Genomic DNA, 20,326 nt, shown 5'->3' on the forward strand with positions numbered 1-20,326 from the left:
GAGCCAAGTGACAGAGATGCAAAATAGAAAATGTTTCAGTTACTTGATGACAAGAGGTCATACATACCCTTCCTACCCCTGCAGTCATACATGTACGTGCACCTGCACACATACTTGCCACCTCCCAGTTGGTCGGTGGTTAGTAGTGGCTGTTACTACTTTAAGTATCAATTTTGGGAAGGCTCATGTATTTTCTAAAAACACTTCAGATACACTGGTTATTTTTAGCTCTAGAATGCCTGTTTGAGGACTGGTATGCTCATGATATAGTCTTGCACACCAGGATAACTGCTCTCTCTTCTCTTCAGCTGACTGAGTTGAATACCTTCTTCTTGAAGCACATCTTTGTGTTCCAAGCCAGCCATCCCTTAAGCTGGTGTAGAATTCTCTTCATTGGCTGCATTACGGCTCCCACAGTGAGGTAATTCTGTCCAGTCCCTCTGCCATTTGTTGAGGACATATACTTGCTGTATGTTTTCTTTCTTAGCATAAAGTCTGTCACATCAACTACAAGATTTTCTGTGAAAATACCATTCTAAATAAGTGTTCATCCAGAATATGAAGAAAACGTTTTTATTTGAGTCCTCAGTACAACAGTGAGAGTTTTTAAAAAGAAACAGACTCTTTAGTGGCACGCCCATACAAATGCCCTTGTTTTCAACTCCTGTGTAGTCTGTCCCTCCTGGTGTTCACATATCCTGTTAAAAAGCAGTAAAGGTGACACTAAGGTTTCCTAAAATGAGATTATTGGTAAGTAGAAAAGTTTGCATAGAGTTGAAGTCATGAGCGACAGATGTTAATTTTACAATGGAACTTTGTTGAGATTCAGTTAAGCTGATGCCTTTTAAAGTACACTGCAGTCCACTAGGACAGCCATGGTGAGCTTAGCTGTACTTGAGAATGCTTCTCTGCGTTCTTGTAGAGCTAGAGGAAGGGCATCATTCACTGCCCTTCAGGAAGACTCATGAAGGGCAGCTTAAACCAGAACTTTTTCTCTTGTGTTAGTTTCCTTTTTTAAAGTAGTATTTACACTGTATAGCTCATAGAGTACAGTAGCCACATCAGAGATCTGCTGAAGAAACAGGCCTTTTTTAAAAAGGACAGAATTGTTTAGCTTTCATTTTAAATGCATTTTTGTTGCACTCATGCACAAGTGTGCCACAGTACTCTTGTGGAAGTCAAGAGGACAAGCTTCAGGAGTCTGTTCTTTCCTTTCGCCATATAGATCTCAGGAATCAACCTCTAGATTTCTGGCCTTGGCAGAAAGTGTCTTGACCTGCTGACCCATCTTGCTAGCCACATCATCATTTTCAATACCCATTTGAACCACACAAATGGAGGGACTACTCTGTTCAAAGAGACTGTCAGCCATTGCTTCTCATCATCGTTCATTATCACAGTAACCCAACACTAACGAACAAACAAAATTAGAAAAACTATTCTCTAGAAGACAACATGTTGATCTAGTAAATGCAAATTAAGGTAATAAAAATGTGGGTCAATGAGAGAAAACCTGTGTTCAGACGTTTTCATTGGGGACTTTGAAGTAATGAGGTCATAGTTCATGGATGAGGATCGCATAGCATTGTAGTCCCACAGTTTAATGGAAAGTCTTTTGTGCATATATTATAGATATATATATTTTTTTGACATAGAATCTCTCAAATCCTCTAGGGAATCTGTAATTCTCCCAAAATGGTAAGCTTCTGGTTCACTTGATTTCTGTAGGCATAGATAGAGCTGAGGAGTATTTTTGAGACTACAAGCCAAACTGTCTTACCGACACCCACTCCAGTACATGTAAACAAACACACCAACCAGATTTCCAAGTGTTAATTCAAAGGCAATACAAAATGTTATTCTAGTATTTTGATATATATAATGTATTTTTTATTTTATATATATTATTTTATATATATTTTTTATTTTATATATATTTTTATATATTTTTTTATTTTATATATATTTGATATATATAATGTATTGGTCACTTTATTAAAGTAACTTTCATCTATCTTTATGTTCATTTGATGGCTGGAAATATTTGAATGGCATAGTCGTGGGTGCTGCTTAGAGCCCTTGAACACCCTTTGCTAATCTTGTCAGCAACACTCAGTCCTGGTACGCAGCTATAGTGAAGTGCAGGTGGGGCCCTTCTAGTTACTGCAAGGCAAAGATGTCTACATTTTTACCTGGTTACAATAAGCATCCATAAACCTGAGGATACCATAAGAGACAGTTAAAGAAGCCTGTAGTTAACCCTCTGGAGTGGTCTCTACTCCACAGAGAAACTGCATCCGGCTCAGGCTGCCTTGCTCAGGACTGTGGAAGTGTTGCTAGACCAAAGCTGCCTTTGCCAATAGCATGATCCTGTAAGCTGAACTCCCTTCACCCCCACCTGACCCAAATTCAGAATCTCTTACAGGGATGTTTGAATAGCCCTAGCTGTCTGTTCCCTCGTGTCGAATTAGACCAGGCTGCTGGAGTATGGCAAGCAAGGCAAAGCAGGTTTTATGTTCCCTCTGTCAATGTGATGCCATTGTGTAGAGCTCTCATGGATTCTAATTCTGTTCTTTCAGACAGTATTATGCCTACCTCACAGACACACAGTGCAAACGCGTAGGGACACAGTGCTGGGTATTTGGGTGAGTATCTGTGATTGTAGGGGTTCCAAAGCCATTTGAGCCCCTAGTTTTCTTTGAATAGTTCTTGTTAAGAGTCTTCCAATGTAATTCCCCATGAAAGAAGTTGATCAAGGTAAGAAACTATTCTTGGTAGGACTCAGAAACCTTGCGTTGCGAAATAAATTAGATCCAGTATGGATCTGTTGAATTTTCTCTGAACATATTTGAGTTTGAGACATCATTCTACCCTGGGCTGAGCTACACTTCATGTTATTTTGACCTTAGAAGGCCACCATAAAACAGCTTACTGCATATTCAATATAATTTTATTGCTCCAAGAATTAACACAGCCACATGGTTACAAATTGTGGGTACTGCTTACTGTTTCACATTCCTAGTTCCTCCTCCAAACCCCCTTACGGGTGAGTGTCTTTTTTTGTGTGTCAGGTAGGTCATGCTGCTGCTTAAACACCAAGCATTTTATCTCACATCCAGAGTTCGAGAGGGTCTGGGTAAACCTGTATCGGAAGACAAGTCCTTGATGTAGCCTAGGTTCAAGACTCAATCTAGGTTCCAATTCGAGTGTACAGTAGGATAGGATAAATGACTACAGGCAGAGTTAGACATCACTGCACACATCGGTAAAACTTGCAAAATACAGAAGAACTTGTCATGTGAAGATGATCCAGAGGTGAACTGCTGTGACCCTGCCTTCCCTCTGGTGCTCTGGTGCTCTCCTGTGCGCCTATGTATAAACATGCACCTATCAGAAAGACTCAGAGAGCTTCTCTGTGGTTTTAAAGAAGGAATTAGCAAGATGTGGAGGAAGAGGAGTATCTACATCCCATACATACTGACATTAGCCTTTTGGAAGGTAGGAAAGGCAGAGCAAAGGTCAAACAGACCTACCCACCTCAGGTTTCCTTTCCAGGATTTTAGGCAGTTTTCTCCTGAAGGAGATAGTTTGTGTTTTTTTTTTGTTTTTTGGGTTTTTTTGTTTGTTTGTTTGTTTGTTTTGTTTTTTGTGTATGTGTTATATAAACATTAACTCTGAAAATCCTTCTGAGTTACTAAATAACTAACTACAGACTTGCCAGGTCATCTCCCTCAGTTGACACATAGGTCTAAGTTTTCTTTTGTTTCTTACCTGTATGTAGTGTGCATATCCGGGGTTGGAGGCCCAAGGTTGGGTCAGATGTCTCTCTCAGTCTCTTCCGACTTTATTCATTGAGGCATCTCTCAGTTGAATCCAGAGATTGAGAGAGACTGATTGGCCAGCTTGCATCTGAGTTTGCTCTCCCTGCCTTCTGAAGGTAGGGATTACAGGCAAGCCACCCTATGCTGGGTTCTTCCTGGTTTGAGGAACCTGAACTCAAGGCCTCAGGCTTCCACTATAAGCGCTTTACCCCCTGAGCCACCTCCCCATGCCTGGATCTGAGGTTTTTCAGAAAACTTTCTCATAATTATGTTGACATTCTTCCCAGTTTACAGCTTCAGACTGTCTCAAGCACAGATGCAGCCATAAAACGGGAGAAGGAGAAAGCTGTTGAGAATGGAAAACTACAAGTAGTGTGGGCTCTCGGGGCCCTGATCACTGGTTGCCATCTTGCTGACTGACCACATTGTCTCTCAGCCCTTTGCTGAGCCTCTCCTCCAGGGCCCAGGATGCCTTTGCTACAGACCATGGTGCCTTTTATACTGTCTTCACAGCATCATTGTCTTATGGTTGACTCAGTTTCCAACTTGGCACTCTCCACGTCTCAGCATAAGAAAACCCCTCTCACATCTTAACAACTCTAACATTAGCATTTAAGTGATTTTTAGCAGCTGATTTTCTTTCCTCAAATTGCATCTTGCCTCAAACCCTAAGTGTAGGCTCAGGATCTCTTGTTTCTTTCCTCTTGGGGTTCCTGAGCTCAGGAGGTCCTAGAGCACAATCCTAGCTTTCTCTCTCAGGCTCAGTGAAACTCTTACTTCTTCCAAAAAAAGGTCTTGATTCTTTCCAGCCAGAACTAGAAGCCCACTCCCAAACCCTAGGATCACTGTCTGGCTTCCTGAGTGACCGTGATGAGTTAAATTAGAAAATACTTACCAAGTATCCAATCTTGAGGGTGGTTCTGAGATTATACTCCAAAGGTCAGTCCCTGTAGGAATCATCTAGAGGTGCAGGAACAGGTTTGTTTCCTGCTGATTAATGAATTAACAGACCAGAAAAGTTTGAAAGTCAAAGCCAAAGTATATTCAGAAGGACAGTTTTATTAGATTTTAAAAGAAAAGCATGAGGACAGGCCAGCTGTAACTCTTAGCAGCCTCCCGGAGGCGGCGGAGGAGGAGAGTGCTGTGTAATTTAAGCCAGAGTAGAGGTCAGCCACATGGCAGACAGTAGGGTCAGAGACAGTCTGAGGGATTCTTTGGAAATTGTTGTCTAGAACACAAACAAACAAACAAACAAAAACCCTAAAACCTACTAGGCTCTAACTAGAATCTCAGAGAGACAGGAAATCACATGGGAAGGTCAGCAGACCCACCAGGATTTTACAGTGGTTGCTAGAGACTGCTAGGAATAGAGATTCTGGAAAAGAAAACCCATTATTTCACTAAAGGGATCATTCCACTTATCTCTTTGCCTTTCTAAGGTGCGGTCCCTTGCCCAGGTGATCAACTGGAACAAAACTGTTTTGGGTAGTTTGGAATGTTATGTCTCAAGTCAGGCCACATATTATTATTTTTTTTTAAGACTTATTTATTTTAGTTTATATATGTGTGTACACTGTTACTGTCTTCAGACACACCAGAAGAAGGCATCAGATCCCATTACAGATGGTTGTGAGCCACCATGTGGTTACTGGGAATTGAACTCAGGACCTCTGGAAGAGCAGCCAGTGCCCTGAACCACTGAGCCATCTCTCCAGTCCCTTTTATTTTATTTTATTTTATTTTATTTTATTTTATTTTATTTTATTTTTTTCCTCTTAGGCAGAAGAAAGGTTCCCTAATGGACCTTTACTGATGCAGGTGGTTGCACACATGGTTGTAGTGTCCTTATAATGTAGAGTAGGTTCTAATGACAAAATAAAAGCCCCTTACATGCTGCTCATCTTGTACACTCAGTTCTAGAAATAATTCCACACACCATTAGTTGAGGAATTCCACACCTCTACCCCTGCATTAACATCCTTTTTTTTTTACCCAGTGGACCTAGCTACCAAATGGAAGACATGTGACTGATGCCATAGACCTGGACTAAGGAGGCTAGGCTCTCCAGTGTCTGCCCCTATGCAGCAGCCTCAGGCTATTCTAATGTTTATTTGCCTTTTATCTTTGTTACTTCAAGATCTGGGTGGCAGCAGACATGAAAGGTTTAGAAAGGGGGAGTGGGGGGGGGGGCACTGGCTGATATCCCTCAGGCTATATTGTCTGGCTACCTCCTTCTCTATGGGGAAGAAGACATATATACAAATGTAAATATTTACATTTGAACTGAATAAAGAGAAATTTCACCCCAGGGCATCTGGAGGTGGATGAGAAGGTAGCAGGTATCTGGCGAACAGGCTTCCCTTTGGCAGGCCTTTGGATTTTTAGCCCAAACTAGTGCAGTTTGAGTTGGTAGAAAGCTGTGCTAACCTTTCAGAAGGTTGTTGCTTAGGAATCTGCCCATGAATTGAAGACTGGATGGTGGTTGGATGTGTTCCTATGATTACTAGAACATTCTTACACCATCTCCTCAGGTCACCACGCCTAGACTGCAGTGGTAGTCATCCTGTGCCCACACTCCTAGTTATTACTACAACTTGGTTCAGCCTCCAGAACGATCTTATTAATATGTAAACCGTAGGTTAAGCCTTCCCTCACTCTAAAAGCCAAGCCCTGAGGTAGTCTTCAGGATTGCTCTGACTCCCGCTAGTACCAATTCTTCTTGTTCCTTTCACTTCTAGCCTTTGTCCTTTCACTTCTAGCCTTTGTCCTTTCCTTGCCCATGCCAGGCTCGCTTTCCCGTCCCACACCCAGAAGACCTCAAAGCTGCTCCCTTCTGTATTTACTCTGTTAATCCCACCTGGCAAGAATAAAACCACTACCACAATTTTGAGTCAAATTTGAAGGAAACTTGATTTTTATTAGGTTGCATCCAAAAACCTGACCAGAGACTGCCTCCCCAGTCTAGTTAAAGAAAGCAGCCCAAGTCCATTTCCTGGGCCCCCTTTAAGGAGTCGAGTCACAAGTAGCTGCTGCAAAGGACATTTACAGAAGAGAAACGATGCAGTAATAAGAAATGCTCAACATGTGGGTGACTTATGATCAGAGAAAGTGATTGGAGAAGGCTAGCGGGGGTCACAGTGTTCTCAACAAGTCAAGGTCATAGGTTGGAGCAGGTCAGGCTCCAGGAAACAGACTTAAAAGCAGCAACTCAGCTCTTACAGTAAATAGAAACTTCTTTGTTTAATAATACTGCCTAGTGGCTCCTGCCTTCAAAATGGAGTCAGGAAAGTTCGTCATTCCCTGCTTGGTTTATGTATCCCTGTCAAATCTTTATGGAACTGCCTTTAATAGTATTGTTGAGTGGCAATGATTCTAAAATTTTTTATCTGATGGGTGATAAACTTAGTAACACATTGGAGGGTAAAGTCCCACTTATGGGAAGGCCATTGAAGTGGGAGAGCCATCTTAAGTATAGTGACCTGTCAGATTCTGTTGACAGATTTTATTTCTTCTTAATCATCAATTTAGTTGTCAATAGTAGGAGAGAAATCAGAGATATTAAAACAGCACATTTCTGTAAAATGGTGACAACCAAGATTATGTTTAAGTAACAGATAACCTATAGTAGCTCTTACTTTGTAGAACAATTAGTTCTAAGTTCACCCATTTCTTGATTAATTTCAGTTATTTTTTTTAAACTATAGTAGTTTTTGAAATTAGACAAGCTATTTCTAATTAGAAACTTCCTTTTGCAGTCCAACAACAAGCCCTGGGATTGGTAATAAAGGCTGAGGTGGCAGCCATTATAGTGGGATCCAATAGATACAAGGAATCATTGTAGTTCTCACGAAGAGCTCTTATTCTAACCAGTTATAAAGATTTGCTGAGTAAAACAGGTATAGCAAGTCTAGCCCACATAAACCCCTGTACCCTGCAGGGAGTGCAGAGTAAGTATGTTTGTTTGTTTGTTTGTTTGTTTGTTTTTAAATTTCATCCTAAGAGCAATGTTTTACCAAAGGGGAGGGTGTGATAAGAAGTAGAATTACAGTAAGAACATTAGTGCAATCAAAACAGACTGTGGAGGCAAATATCTTATCAACTGGAACATCAGCCACAGCTTTTAAAACATTAGCCAGGCATGTTCCATTTCGTCCCCCATTATTCTTATATAATTTTTATATGGAAACTCTGTTCTGTACAGATTTTCTTTTTAAGAGCCCAGGAACAGAGGGCTGTCCTCTGACACAACAGGAATTTTCTCATTGGCTTTCAGTGCTAGATGGAGCCAGAGACTGGCCCTGTAGTATAAATTAGACATGGTTACTCTGCATATGTTAAGTAATTAATGAGTCTTCCCTTTCCATTCTTATTTTAGCAGTCTGTAATTTTCAATATCAGAACCTTTTAAAGAATATTTGATTATGCTGAAGTCTGTATTATGTAGATATGGGTCAGTTAAATTAGTCCATCCTAAATAATCTTCCATCCATGCCTAAAGACTGTTCCTTTTTTTTTTTTTTTTTTTTGTCTAAACTATGGGCCCTGGTGGATAAAAACAATGTTTTGCATAGAAAGACAATATAGGAGTGTTTCTTATAATAGAGGTGCCTTTTATTTCCCCTGTCAAGATACATTTAGGTTCTGTTGGCATAGGTTGGAAATTAAACAACAAAACTATTAGCCATAAGAAAATCATGGTGGGAATTCTAACATTAAGAGCACAATGTTTAAAGTTATGTAGACAGTCAAAAGTTAGAAAGTTTAACTTTTAATGGTCTTTTTTTCATTCCCTTTCCACCTCTGGGGGTTGGACTCCTCTTCTGTGGATTCATCAGGTGCCACCTTTAGGTGCAACTGATGAACCGGGCAGGAGTACCAAGCAATCTTAACAGCAGTAGACGTCTAGAGAATCATCTAGTTTCCATCTAGTTTCAAGCTGGTCAGTTTTGAAGCAGTGGACTAATACAGTGTCTCCAGGCTGGAATGAGTGATCTGGTAGACAGTACCCAACTGGTTGAGCAGCCTGGACCTGAAGGAAAATCTCATTCGAGGTTAAATGCAATCTTTTTAAAGACTCAGACATTGGAGCAGGACAGTCCAGCATGTACCGAAGAGTTCATGGAAGGTGGTTGTTCAAAGACTGTTTCATGTATGGTAAACTTTTTTTTGGAAGTGAGTACATTGGACCCTGAGAAGGATGTAAGGCCAGAGTTTCCTGAGCTCTGAGGATGATACATACAACAAAGTTTCCAATTTATGTTAAGAACCTTAGAGAGCAATTGAGATAATTTGGCTGTTGTCAGACCCAAGAGATATGGGGAAGCCAAATCTCAAAATAATTTTCATTAATAATTTCTTAGCTACCACTTGGGCTGTTTCTACTCAGGATGGAGTGAGCTCCTGTAATACTAAGTGGGTGGCTTGGTTTGGGTGGGCCTGGTTTGGGTGGGCCTGGTTTGGGTGGGTCTGGTTTGGGTGGGTCTGGTTTGGGTGGGCCTGGTTTGGGTGGGCCTGGTTTGGGTGGGCCTGGTTTGGGTGGGCCTGGTTTGGGTGGGCCTGGTTTGGGTGGGTCTGGTTTGGGTGGGCCTGGTTTGGGTGGGTCTGGTTTGGGTGGGCCTGGTTTGGGTGGGCCTGGTTTGGGTGGGCCTGGTTTGGGTGGGCCTGGTTTGGGTGGACCTGCCTGTTTCAGGCATGAGCATTCAGTTTTCCAATTAATCACTTCCTTGCAGTAGGCACATCAGTCCTTTTGTAAAGGTCTCCTTGTTTTATCACGGGAAAGTAGCTGAGGCTTGTAGTACAGTCATGGTAGGACACCCCATCTGCCTTGAGATTTGCCAAGTCCTCTGGGTCTATAACTGATAAACGTCCAGGCAGTGCTCCAAGAAAGCTGAAGGCAATTCATCTGGGCCCTGTTTCACATCTGCTATCTTAGATTGGTTAGTAGGTTTTCGGGCTACCCATTTCATCCCTTCTAACAGAACCTTGTGGTAGTCATTGAGTGACCTCCTACTTCTCTCTGTGTTGTTGGGGTCTCTATCTTAGCAGTTATCTCTACACGCTGGTCATCAGTCATTGAAGCTGTTCCAGAAGTGCTTCAACTGCTTTTGTGAGAATCAGTTTCCTGTTTTTCAGTAATATGTAAACTCTGCTGACAGTCGCCCCACATGGGGAAGTGATTGAAAAAGCTAAAATCATTTAGAGAAATTAAGGAATTGGGGTTAGTGCTGAAAGGGTTGGAAACGGTTCTGCTTCTTCCAGTTGTAGAGTTCTGTACTGGAGAAAGGAACATGCAGGTAGTGATTGTCAGGAAACAGCCACAGGGAAGCAAGGACCAAAGGAGATGCTACCCTAAAACCAGTATCTGAGGATCCCATACAGGACTTCCGGCCAGTATGTGGAAGGGGAAAGACAGAAGGGTAGGGGGAAGTGGGGGCAGGGATAGGGGTAGACGTGGTCAGGGGACAGAGTGAGTCTGTGTGGTGGCACTGGGTGAATGTGGATACTGAGGTGACGAAGGGAAAAGGGAGTAAAGATGGGTTTATGGAGGGAGGAGGGATTCTTCCTCCTGTGAGTCATGCAAAAGGGTTTTCAGAGGGGCCTCCTGGGTCTCTGCTACAGGCTCATGAAGAGCCCATCTGCTGACAATCGGCTTGGCCACCTTGCCCATTGTAGACCATATAGACCTTCATCCAGTGGGGCAATTTGGCAGTTGCTTCAGCCCAAGGCAATCCGATCTGAGTGGCTAGGCTTACCTAGTGTGACATTTACCACCGCCCAGGCTATCTGAGAATCAGAAGTGCCTTGGGAGGAGCAGTCAACCCCAAATGTGGGTCGTTCTGTTTCACAGAATGTTTAGAAATAATTCTTAGTGATTATAGGATAATCATAATGCTCCTTGACTGTAGATGTAGTCAGAATTCTTTTGTTTTCTTTTCTTTATTGGATATTTTATTTACATTTCAGATGTGATTCCCCTTTCCCCATTGCCCCCCTCACCCAGGAACCCCCTATCTCATCCCCCCCTCCTCCTGCTTCTATGAGGATATCCCCCCACCTACCCTCCCACTCCCACCTCCCCATCCACAAATTCCCCCACACTGGGGCATCCAGCCTTCACTGGACCAAGGACTTCCTCTCCCACCTATGCCTGACACTGTCGTTCTCCCCTACAAATACAGCTGGAGCCATGGGTCCCTACATATGTGCTCCCAGGCTGGTGGTTTAGACACTGAGAGCTCTGGTTGGTGGGTATTGTTGCTCTCCCCATGGAGCTTCAAACCCTTTCAGCTCCTTCAGTCTTTCACTCCTCCATTGGGAACCCAATGATCAGTTCAATGGTTAGCTGTGAACATCCACCTCTGTATATTTCAGGCTCTGGCAGACCTCTAAGGAGACAGCTATATCAGGCTCCTGTCAGCATGCACTTCCTGGCATCCATATCAGTGTCTGTCTTTGGTGACTGCACAAGGGCTGGATACCCAGGTGGAACAGTCTCTGGCCGGCCCCTACTTCAGTTTCTGTCCCACGCTTTGTCTCCATATTTGCTCCTAAGCACCTAAAGAAATGTTCAATATTCTTACTCCTCGGAGAAATGAAAATCAAAACAACCCTGAGATTCCACCTCACACCAGTCAGAATGGCTAAGATCAAAAACTCAGGTGATAGCAGATACTAGCGAGGATGTGGAGAAAGAAAAACACTCCTCCATTCCTGGTGGGATTGCAAGCTGGTACAACCACTCTGGAAATCAGTCTGGGGGTTCCTCAGAAAATTGGACATAGCATTACCTGAGGACCCAGCTATACCACTCCTGGGCATACACCCAGAAGATGCTCCAACACATAGCAAGGATGTATGCTCCACTATGTTCATAGCAGCCTTATTTATAATAGCCAGAAGCTGGAAAGAACCCAGATGTCCTTCCACAGAGGAATGGATACAGAAAATGTGGTACACTTATACAATGGAATATTACTCAGCTATTAAAACAATGGATTTGAGAAATTCTTAGGCAAATGGATGGAACTAGAAAATATTATCCTGAGTGAGGTAACCCAGTCACAAAACAACACACATGATATGCACTCACTGATAATTGGATATTAGCCCAAAAGCTCTCAATATCCAAGATACAACTCACAGACCACATGAAGCTCATGAAGAAGGAAGACCAAAGTGTGGGTGCTTTGGTCTTTAGAAGGAGTAACAAAATGCTCATGGGAGCAAATAAGGAGACAAAGCGTGGGTCCGAATCCTTCAGAGCGCAGATTACAGGTTGTTAGGCTTGCTGGTCTTATTGCACACACTGTGTTGCTGTTGAGCAGCACTGATCGACTGCTGCTGCAAGTCTGTCCATTCACTCAGTCACCCCAAGTCCAAGATAAACCAGTTACCACCAAAAGTGTAAAAGTCAGAGACAGTAAAAATGAAGCCAAAGAGAAGAAGACATAAGATCAGGGCAAGAACCTCGGTAAGTGGTACAACATTTCCCTTTTTGCCCTGGACTGGAGAATATTCAGGTTCTGTTGGAATCTCCTCCAACCCTGCCATGTCCCAGACCAGGATCGCAACAGACTAGGCTGTGGCTCATCTGTAGATGCTTGCTGCTTTTCTCAGCATAGCAATTTATCCTGATCACCCCTGAAACTGAAAGCATACCAGAAGCCTTAAACCTCTCCAGGTGTACATGTCCCACTTCAGAATGTGGGTGGTAGGTCTGGTGGCCTCCAGAAAATGTTAATCCTACCATGCAAGAGTTAGACCACCACCACAATATTGAACCAAATTTGAAACAAGTTTGATTTTTACTGGGGTACATCCAAGATGTGGCCAGTGACTGCCTCCTAGGCCGCGGTAAAGACAACAGCCCCAAGTCTGTTTCTTTTTGTTGCGGGCCCGAGCAAAATGTTGAGGCCCAGGCTGCCCCGAGTTTGGTGGCCACTGTATCCCGGCCCAAGCTACCGCTCTGGTCTGTGGGTCGGGGTTCAGCAAGAGAGAGAGTGAGGATGGACTCGAAGAATGGAGACCAAACAGAGTGTGATTCAATCCCATTTATTCTTCAGTCTCTTTTCCTAGTCCAAGTCCCAAGTCTAGCTGTACTCTCTAAAGAGTCTGCCTAAAGAGTATATCTCTCTGCTGTCTGCCTCTGCCTTTTATATGTCTCACTTCTAAGCCATGCCTCTTAAGTTACACCTTTAATCATGCCCTTAGGTCTTGTCTCTAAATCTGATCTCTAAGTCACACTCTTAAGTCACACACCTTTAATCTCACACACCTTTAATCTCACACACCCAAGGAAAGATCCTGGGTACCTAAACCAAGATGTTATCAGAGTGTGCTCAGCTGTTGTAGGCTGTTGTAAAACAAGTCACATGTCAGGGTATATGGCTCAAGATGGCTGCAAAGCTGATAGCCGCTTTCTGCTAAAAGTCGGCCCCCAACATATTTTTGTTAACTTTTCATTGATTCTTTGTGACTTTCACATCAAGTATCCCAATCCCACTCAGTCCCCATCCCTCCATATCCACTCTGCCCTTGCAACCTCCCCACCAAGATAAAATAAAATATAATAGAGTTTTGTTTTTTTTTTTTTTTTAAGTTTGTCATGGAAGCTGTAGCATGTCAACACATCTTTACTTTCAGATGTTCATTGTACTGAGTCACTGGCCTGTTTCAAGGCCTCTGGCTTCAGCTTCATATATATGAGGATCAATACTGGATCTTCATGGGGACTCCTTCCAGATATACTATTGTCATCCTGTGTTGTGGAGATCCATGCATCTTTGGATCTTCAAGACTGGTCCTTTCACACTTTCTAGCAGGTCATAGATGGGATAGATGTTGGGGTGGGTCAGCTCAAAGCCCAGGATCTGGACTTAGGATGTAGCTGTGTTGGTCAGCCTGCCAAATCTCCAGCATCCATACCATCCCAGGACAAGCTGTCCAGTATTCCCCCAGCTAGCTCACCCAGTGTCTCAGCCAGCAAGGGACAGAGTCAGCTCTTCTGCTCTCATATGTTCCGGCTGGCTCAGCTGTGCCTTCACCATCAGTGCCAGCTCTGTTGTGGTGCCCAGGCCCGATGCAGGTCTGGGCCCCTTTTAAAAGAGTTAAAATCACAAGTAGTTGCAAAGCAGGTTTATAGAAGAGAGACAATGGAGCAATAAGAAATACAGAAAAATCTCAACAAATACCATGTGTTTAGAGAAGGTGGTGGGGAGGCTTAGGAAAGGACAGGGTCAAGGTCATGGGTTAGATCAGATCAGGCTCCAGGAAACAGACTTAAAAACAACTTATTTTAAACAACACAGCATAATGGCTTCTGACTTCAAAATGGAGTCAATGTTCTTCACCTCAGTTGTCACTTCCTTACTGAGATGTGTCCATGTGCACAGAAAATGGCTTAACTGAATCACTCTTCTTACATCCTGCAGATGTGATGTTTAGAAAAGCCTGCAATTCTTTACGAAGCCCATTGTATAGTAGATCCTGATCATTTAAAAGCAAACTAGATGGCTGGAGAGATGCACACAGTTAAGAATGTTGGCTGGTCTTCCAGAGGACCTGGGTTTTACTCTTTTTTTAAATTCCGCCATTACTTCATTTACTTTACATCCCAATAGAACTCCCTCTCCTCTCAGTGCCTTCTTCATAGGCCCTCTATTCCCCTCATTCCCCCTCCCCTTCATCTCAGAGAAGGGGAAGTTCGTCCTGAGTATCAACCTATCCTGGTAGTGCAGGACTAGGTACAGCATCTCCCACTGAGGCCAGACAAGACAGCCTTGTTAGGGGAGCAGAATCCACAGGCAGGCAACAGAGTCAGGGTAGTCTCCTGCTCCACTTGTTAGGGGACCTGCACGAAGACCAATCTGCACAACTGCTACATATGTTCAATAAGGTATGGGGGTGGGTCCAGCTCTTTGGTTAATGGTTTAGTCTCTGGGAGCCCCCAAGGGTCCAGGTTAGTTTCACCCACAAGACAACTCATTATCTCCAGTCCCAGGGGATCTGATGCTCTCTTCTGGTCTCCACAGGCACAGACATACATGCAGGTGAAACAGTTGTACGTATAAAATTAAAATAAAGTAAAAATGAAGCAGAATAGAAAACCACCAAAGTAAGTGTCAACAGACAAATTATAATTTGGTTAAAGATCATAAGTGCTCTTGTTTTCTAGAATTGGGCGACACTTACTCTGTAAAATAGGACTACTATTCCAATAAACTGAGGAGTTTCTATTAATGGAAATTAAAGGGTGGGGAGAAAGCAGAAACAAAAAAACAGAAAGATAAGTTATCTCAGCATTATAATCCTTTAAGATAAAGACAAGGAAACGGAATCATAGACAAATAATTAACTGTTGACACCAGGTTACTTCAACTTATCTTCTTTATAGGGTTAGGTAGAAAGAACTTCTTATGCCTATGAAATTGACCAATTTGGCACATTTTGCGTTTTTGTAATCTTTTATCTCAGTTTCTTAAATCAAATGAATACCTACCTTGGTTTCTACCTGGTGACATGGAACTTCTTCAACATGAGTGACTCCATTGTGACTTTTAGCCTGCTCTGCTGGGACCTGAGGCAACAGCTTAGTTGAAAACAGTGGCCTCCTATACTTTTCATCTCATGATAGCTACAGTTATTTTATGACGCTTCTGTTGAAAGTTTGTGTGTGTGTGTGTGTGTGTGTGTGTGTGTGTGTGTGTGTGTGTGTGTGTGAATTCAAAATGGTTTGTTGCCAGCATTAGTCGACTACTCATGTGAATTACTTTTCCCACTGAATGACCTCTCAAAGGATAGTTGGTTTGCATGTCATGCTTGATCACAACCTCATTGTTTAGAAAGTCCCAGCAAAAGGGTGAGTCTTACCAGCTCGAACGATTCACTGCTCTCTAGGGTTAGATCATGGTCTAGATTTCAAGACTGGAATATTGTCTTCTGTAAGAATCTATAGTTTAAGTAATACTTAGTCATGCATCATGGGCTTTTGGACAGAGAGGCTGTTAAATCACAGTGTTCTCTAATTTCAAATGGCAATCATTTAACCTTGTTTGGGTATAGACAGAAGAAAAAAGAGTCCCAAGCTCTTTTTCAAGAAGACTTTCTGTTCATTTTTCGGCTTTGCTGAAATGGGACTAATTCCTAATAGGCTATTGTTGTTTAGAACCAGCCATGTATTTGATGATGTCTGTGACTTTTGTGTCTGCTGGTGGACAGAGGGACCAGTCCACTCATTCACCAATAATTAACTGCCTGGATTCTGTTCTAAAACATAAACCCTTTAAATTAATTGAACATCTTTATTCTTCTATCTTTCTAGGTAACTATATAGCCCTAACTTCATCCATTCTTACCTTCAACCTCTGAGCCTTAATAAAGGCCTGGTACTTTTCATTAATATTTTAATTTAAAGGGAAATCATGAGTTATATGCTTATGTTGTTAAGATTTTTTTTGTTCTTAGCCAAAATGCTTAAGTTAAAGAGAGGATAAAATTAAGGAGATTTAATCTGGAACTCTCGAAGACTAGGAGAGAATGTGGTTGATGCAGTGTAAACCGACTGCATTAGATGGCGCTAATAATATCTGTGTATGCCAAGAGCTGTCTGAAAACAGCAAAAGAAAGGTAGAGGAGACAGTCTCCAGTCACAGCAACCAGCTCTGGAGCAGCTGCACTCTAACCAGAAAACTGAACCATCTTTCAAAGATAACAGGTTCTCTGTGCTTCAAAGGGTTCCTAATTTGGCCTATGTGTCCACTTTCGGGTAATGCTGGGTGTATGTGTGTGTGTGATTGATGTGTGTGTGTGTGTGTGTGTGTGTGTGTGTGTGTGGAGTGAGTTACAGTTTTAGAGAAAAGAAGAGGGGGGAAATATTTTCAGTGCAAGTGCACCAGGGAAGCGATTTTTGTAGAGTGCCCGTGTTTGGAGCCATAATCTTGACCGTTTGTGACTCAGCCATTGCATGTTTCTGGCAATGAGCATGCTGTGTCTAATAAAGTGAACTAACATTGACCTTGTTGCTCTTTTCTGCTTAGGGTTATTGGTTTCCTGGAAGCTATTGTTTGCATAAAATTTGGACAAGATCTCTTCTCTAAGACCCAGATACTCTACGTGGTGCTTTGGCTTCTGTGTGTGGTAAGTTGTTACTCTCACACCCCAAGTGTGCACCAAGTTTTCCTTAGATGTTCATAGACATTTTTTAAATTGGACACTACTCTAAAAATTTAAGAATAAAACATCCAGCATCTGAAATGGGCCACCTTAGCCATTTCCAAACATGCCCTCAGCAGAACCATCTATATGCTTCTTAGCTTCTGGGGATGTGTCTACATGAGGTGAACTTGAGGACTTTGAAAAAGCAACAAGGACAGTTTCCATGCCTTCTCCTTCAACCTATCACTGTGGCTTTTATAGTATAACATACATGTCACAATACCTGGGTATAGACAAATTGGCATCACAGAGTGGTTTGGGAGGCTGTCAGACCACAGGTGTTCTGTCCATAGGTCACACTTATACCTCAGGGAGATGCACACTCTGCAGAAAGAAGCCCAGAGTGACATAATCCCAAAGCTCTATCTGTCCTTTACTCACCTTTTAAACTGAAATGTTGGAGAGATGATTAACTTAATTGTATTCAGGTCTTCTGCAGAAACCACAGATGCATATTCCTGAATACAGTGGTCATATCATGTCCAGAAACCAAAGTTTCATCTAGTCTTCCCTGAGCTTAGATTTCATATTTTTACAATTTCTGTTCACTCATCCCAAGTAGCTGTCATGGCCATCAAGTCTTTTCTGTTCTGTAGCATTTCCTTTGTCTCTAGCTCACTCTCCCTTCCAGTTTGAGGGAGAAAGCAGCTCTCTGTCCTTATCATAGATTATAGATTCCCTTATCATCTTACCTGCTTCATCCTATTCTGTAATTAAACACATGTTTTTGACTTTATGTACTGTGTATTTTGTTGTTGTTACTTTCTCAACATCTGGGGTTTTTTTGGGGGGTGGTGGGTGTTGTAGGTTAGAAATCCTGAATTCACCAGAGCACCTTGTATCTTGCTCTGCCTTCATTGATCTTGAGCAGTAACAGGGAGTTGTTCCAATGTAAAGTTCAGAGATATTTAATTAAAGAACAGAATTAATTGTATTTTTCTAGTCTGGTAAGATTAGAAAAAAGTAGGGTTGGGGAAGAGAAGGTTAAGTGTATGTAACATTTTGCTTCTGATCTTGAATTGTTCTCTGGCATGGTCACTTCCAATTTGGACTGGAATATGACCTGCCTGCATGGGTGGAGGGCTTCTTGCCTAACCTGCTGTGGAGAGCCATGGGGCTACAGAGAGGATAAGTCAGTGTGCCCCCAGTTGTGATAGAGGAAACATCTTACCACAGGGCATCATGTGCCAGCCAGTCATCTTGTCATCCCTAGCTCTTGTAATCCTCTCCCCACGTATACAGAATTGATTTTTGTCTATATCTGCCTCTTCAGCGTTGTACTTTATGAGTATGAAGAAGCTTAATCATTCTTTTGCCTCCCACTGTCATGAGCACAGAACCTGGGGTACAGGAATCTCAGCAAGTATGTAAAGAATGAGTTGGAGAGGCAAAGATTAGAGCTGTCAAGGCCAAGGGATCAGCTTGTATAGACATGGGACTGTGAAGAGTGCCCACTGCTCAGAATGGTAGCCTATTTTGGGGAACGAGAGCAAACTGGGAACACTGAAGAGGGTAAGAGTTGCCTACATAGGAAGGGCTATGCATACTTGTAGTTGTTTCTTCCAGGATTTGTAAATGTTAAAATAATGTAGTCTGGTTTTTGTCCCAGAGAAACCCTCTGGAGGATGTGGTTGAGAGGGAGAATGCTAAGTTAGAGTGTGCTGCTGAGTTCCAGTTTACAAAATGGGGAAGTGAAATAGAGGCGTGGAGTTCAAGGGAAGGTTTGGTAGTTGTCCAGGAGATAACTGGATAGGATACTATTTTCCTGTAATTACCCAGAATTGACTTGAAGGCAACTCTAGGGTTTCTAGATTGTGCTAATAACAGGACGGGGCACATGAGAGAAGCTTGTGACAAGAGGAAATAAGCAGTTCCGAGTTGAGGTTAAATTTACAGATGAAGCTATCCTGCCCCATTGCATGCTACACTGGAATTTTTATCTGCTCAGTAACATTGGATAAGGCTTGCCAAGAGGGACCTAACTCAAACTGTGTGGGACCAGGAGATGCCATGAAATTATAGGAAGAGTTAGAAGATACTCCATAGGAACTTGAGATGCTGGCCAAGATGGGATTTTATGGAGCAATTAGATGTAAGAGGCCAAGTAAAGCTTACATGGTATTCATAAGATGATAGTGAGACTCTGAAGACAGGCATGAGAGACATGGAGAGGACTCAGTTTGACAAAAGGCCACTAAGCTGCTCAGCTTCCATTACTGTAACAAATACCTGAGGTCAGTTCAAAGAGAAAGGTTTATTTTGGCTCACAGCTTTGGAGGCTTCAATCTACAATCATTTGACCCCATGGTGTGAGCGCATTAAGAAGAAAGCATGCTTGCCTTTGGCCTGATGTAAACGAATGGGCTCTGACCTGTTCCTCTTTGTCAACAACATTTGCTGAGTATCCTCGGAAGTTGGTGTCCTCCTAAGATCACCAAGAAAGGGTGTATCAGTGCTCAATTTACTGCCTCCTCTTCCTTACCAAGTAGGTTGCAATAGAGACATGGTAACAAGAGAACATGAAAACTCAATCCATATGCAAATTTACATGATAGAGTTTTAAAAGATGGTGGGAAGGAGAGACTTATTAGAGTAGTTCCCTAGTGACCTAAGACCTTCCATTGGACTCTGTATGTTGGAGGAGCCTACCACCTCCCGGTTGCAGCAAGCTACGAACCAGATTAAAATGGACCTCTAGGGGTGCTGGTTAGTCAACAAAAGGATGGACTGGGTATTAGGACTATCTTGTACCTCACTGGTACAAATCGGCATAATTATGCTCTAATTGTATTTTGAGAGAAAAGTTTCATTTTAACAGGAAGGGTGATATGTAGGAGGAGCTAAGGTGGGAGGAGTACTGAGAGGAAGAGAAGGAGTAAGAAGAGGAGAAGAAGAAGGAGAGGAGAAGCTAGGTGATGAAAGACAGAAAGAGGGGGGAGACAGGGAGGCAGATGTTCATGTATCTCCACCAGTCAAAGATAGTTGATATATCTAGGTTGGATAGTGGGTTACACCTCTGATTGAGCAATACCAAACTTATAAAGCCTATGATTAACATTTTTTAAAAAAATGTATAAGTGCAAAAAGAAAAAGGGGGCATGGGATAGGGGTTTTCTAAGGGGGGGAATGGGGAAAGGGGATGGCATCTAAAGTATAAATAAAATATCTAATAAAAAAAAAGGAAAAAAGATGGACCTCTAGGGACATTCACAACCCAAAGCATAGCAAGTCCTTGCTACCATGCATATTTTATAATCAAAAAGAATGGAACAGAATCTCACTACGTTTTCATA

At 42.4% G+C, this 20,326-nt stretch overlaps 1 protein-coding gene across 1 annotated transcript in view; it reads left to right on the forward strand.

Moving 5' to 3' along the window:
* The window catches only part of Ptdss1 (phosphatidylserine synthase 1), a 64,330-nt gene that overhangs the window by 35,549 nt on the left and 8,455 nt on the right, over positions 1 to 20,326 (forward strand). The window contains exons 8-10 of the mRNA XM_034516443.2: positions 309 to 421; positions 2,580 to 2,645; positions 16,856 to 16,955. Coding sequence (XP_034372334.1) covers positions 309 to 421; positions 2,580 to 2,645; positions 16,856 to 16,955 — 279 coding nt within the window. The remainder of the gene's footprint in view (positions 1 to 308; positions 422 to 2,579; positions 2,646 to 16,855; positions 16,956 to 20,326) is intronic.

Source organism: Arvicanthis niloticus, chromosome 13, assembly GCF_011762505.2.
Source record: "Arvicanthis niloticus isolate mArvNil1 chromosome 13, mArvNil1.pat.X, whole genome shotgun sequence".
Lineage (NCBI taxonomy): Eukaryota > Metazoa > Chordata > Mammalia > Rodentia > Muridae > Arvicanthis > Arvicanthis niloticus.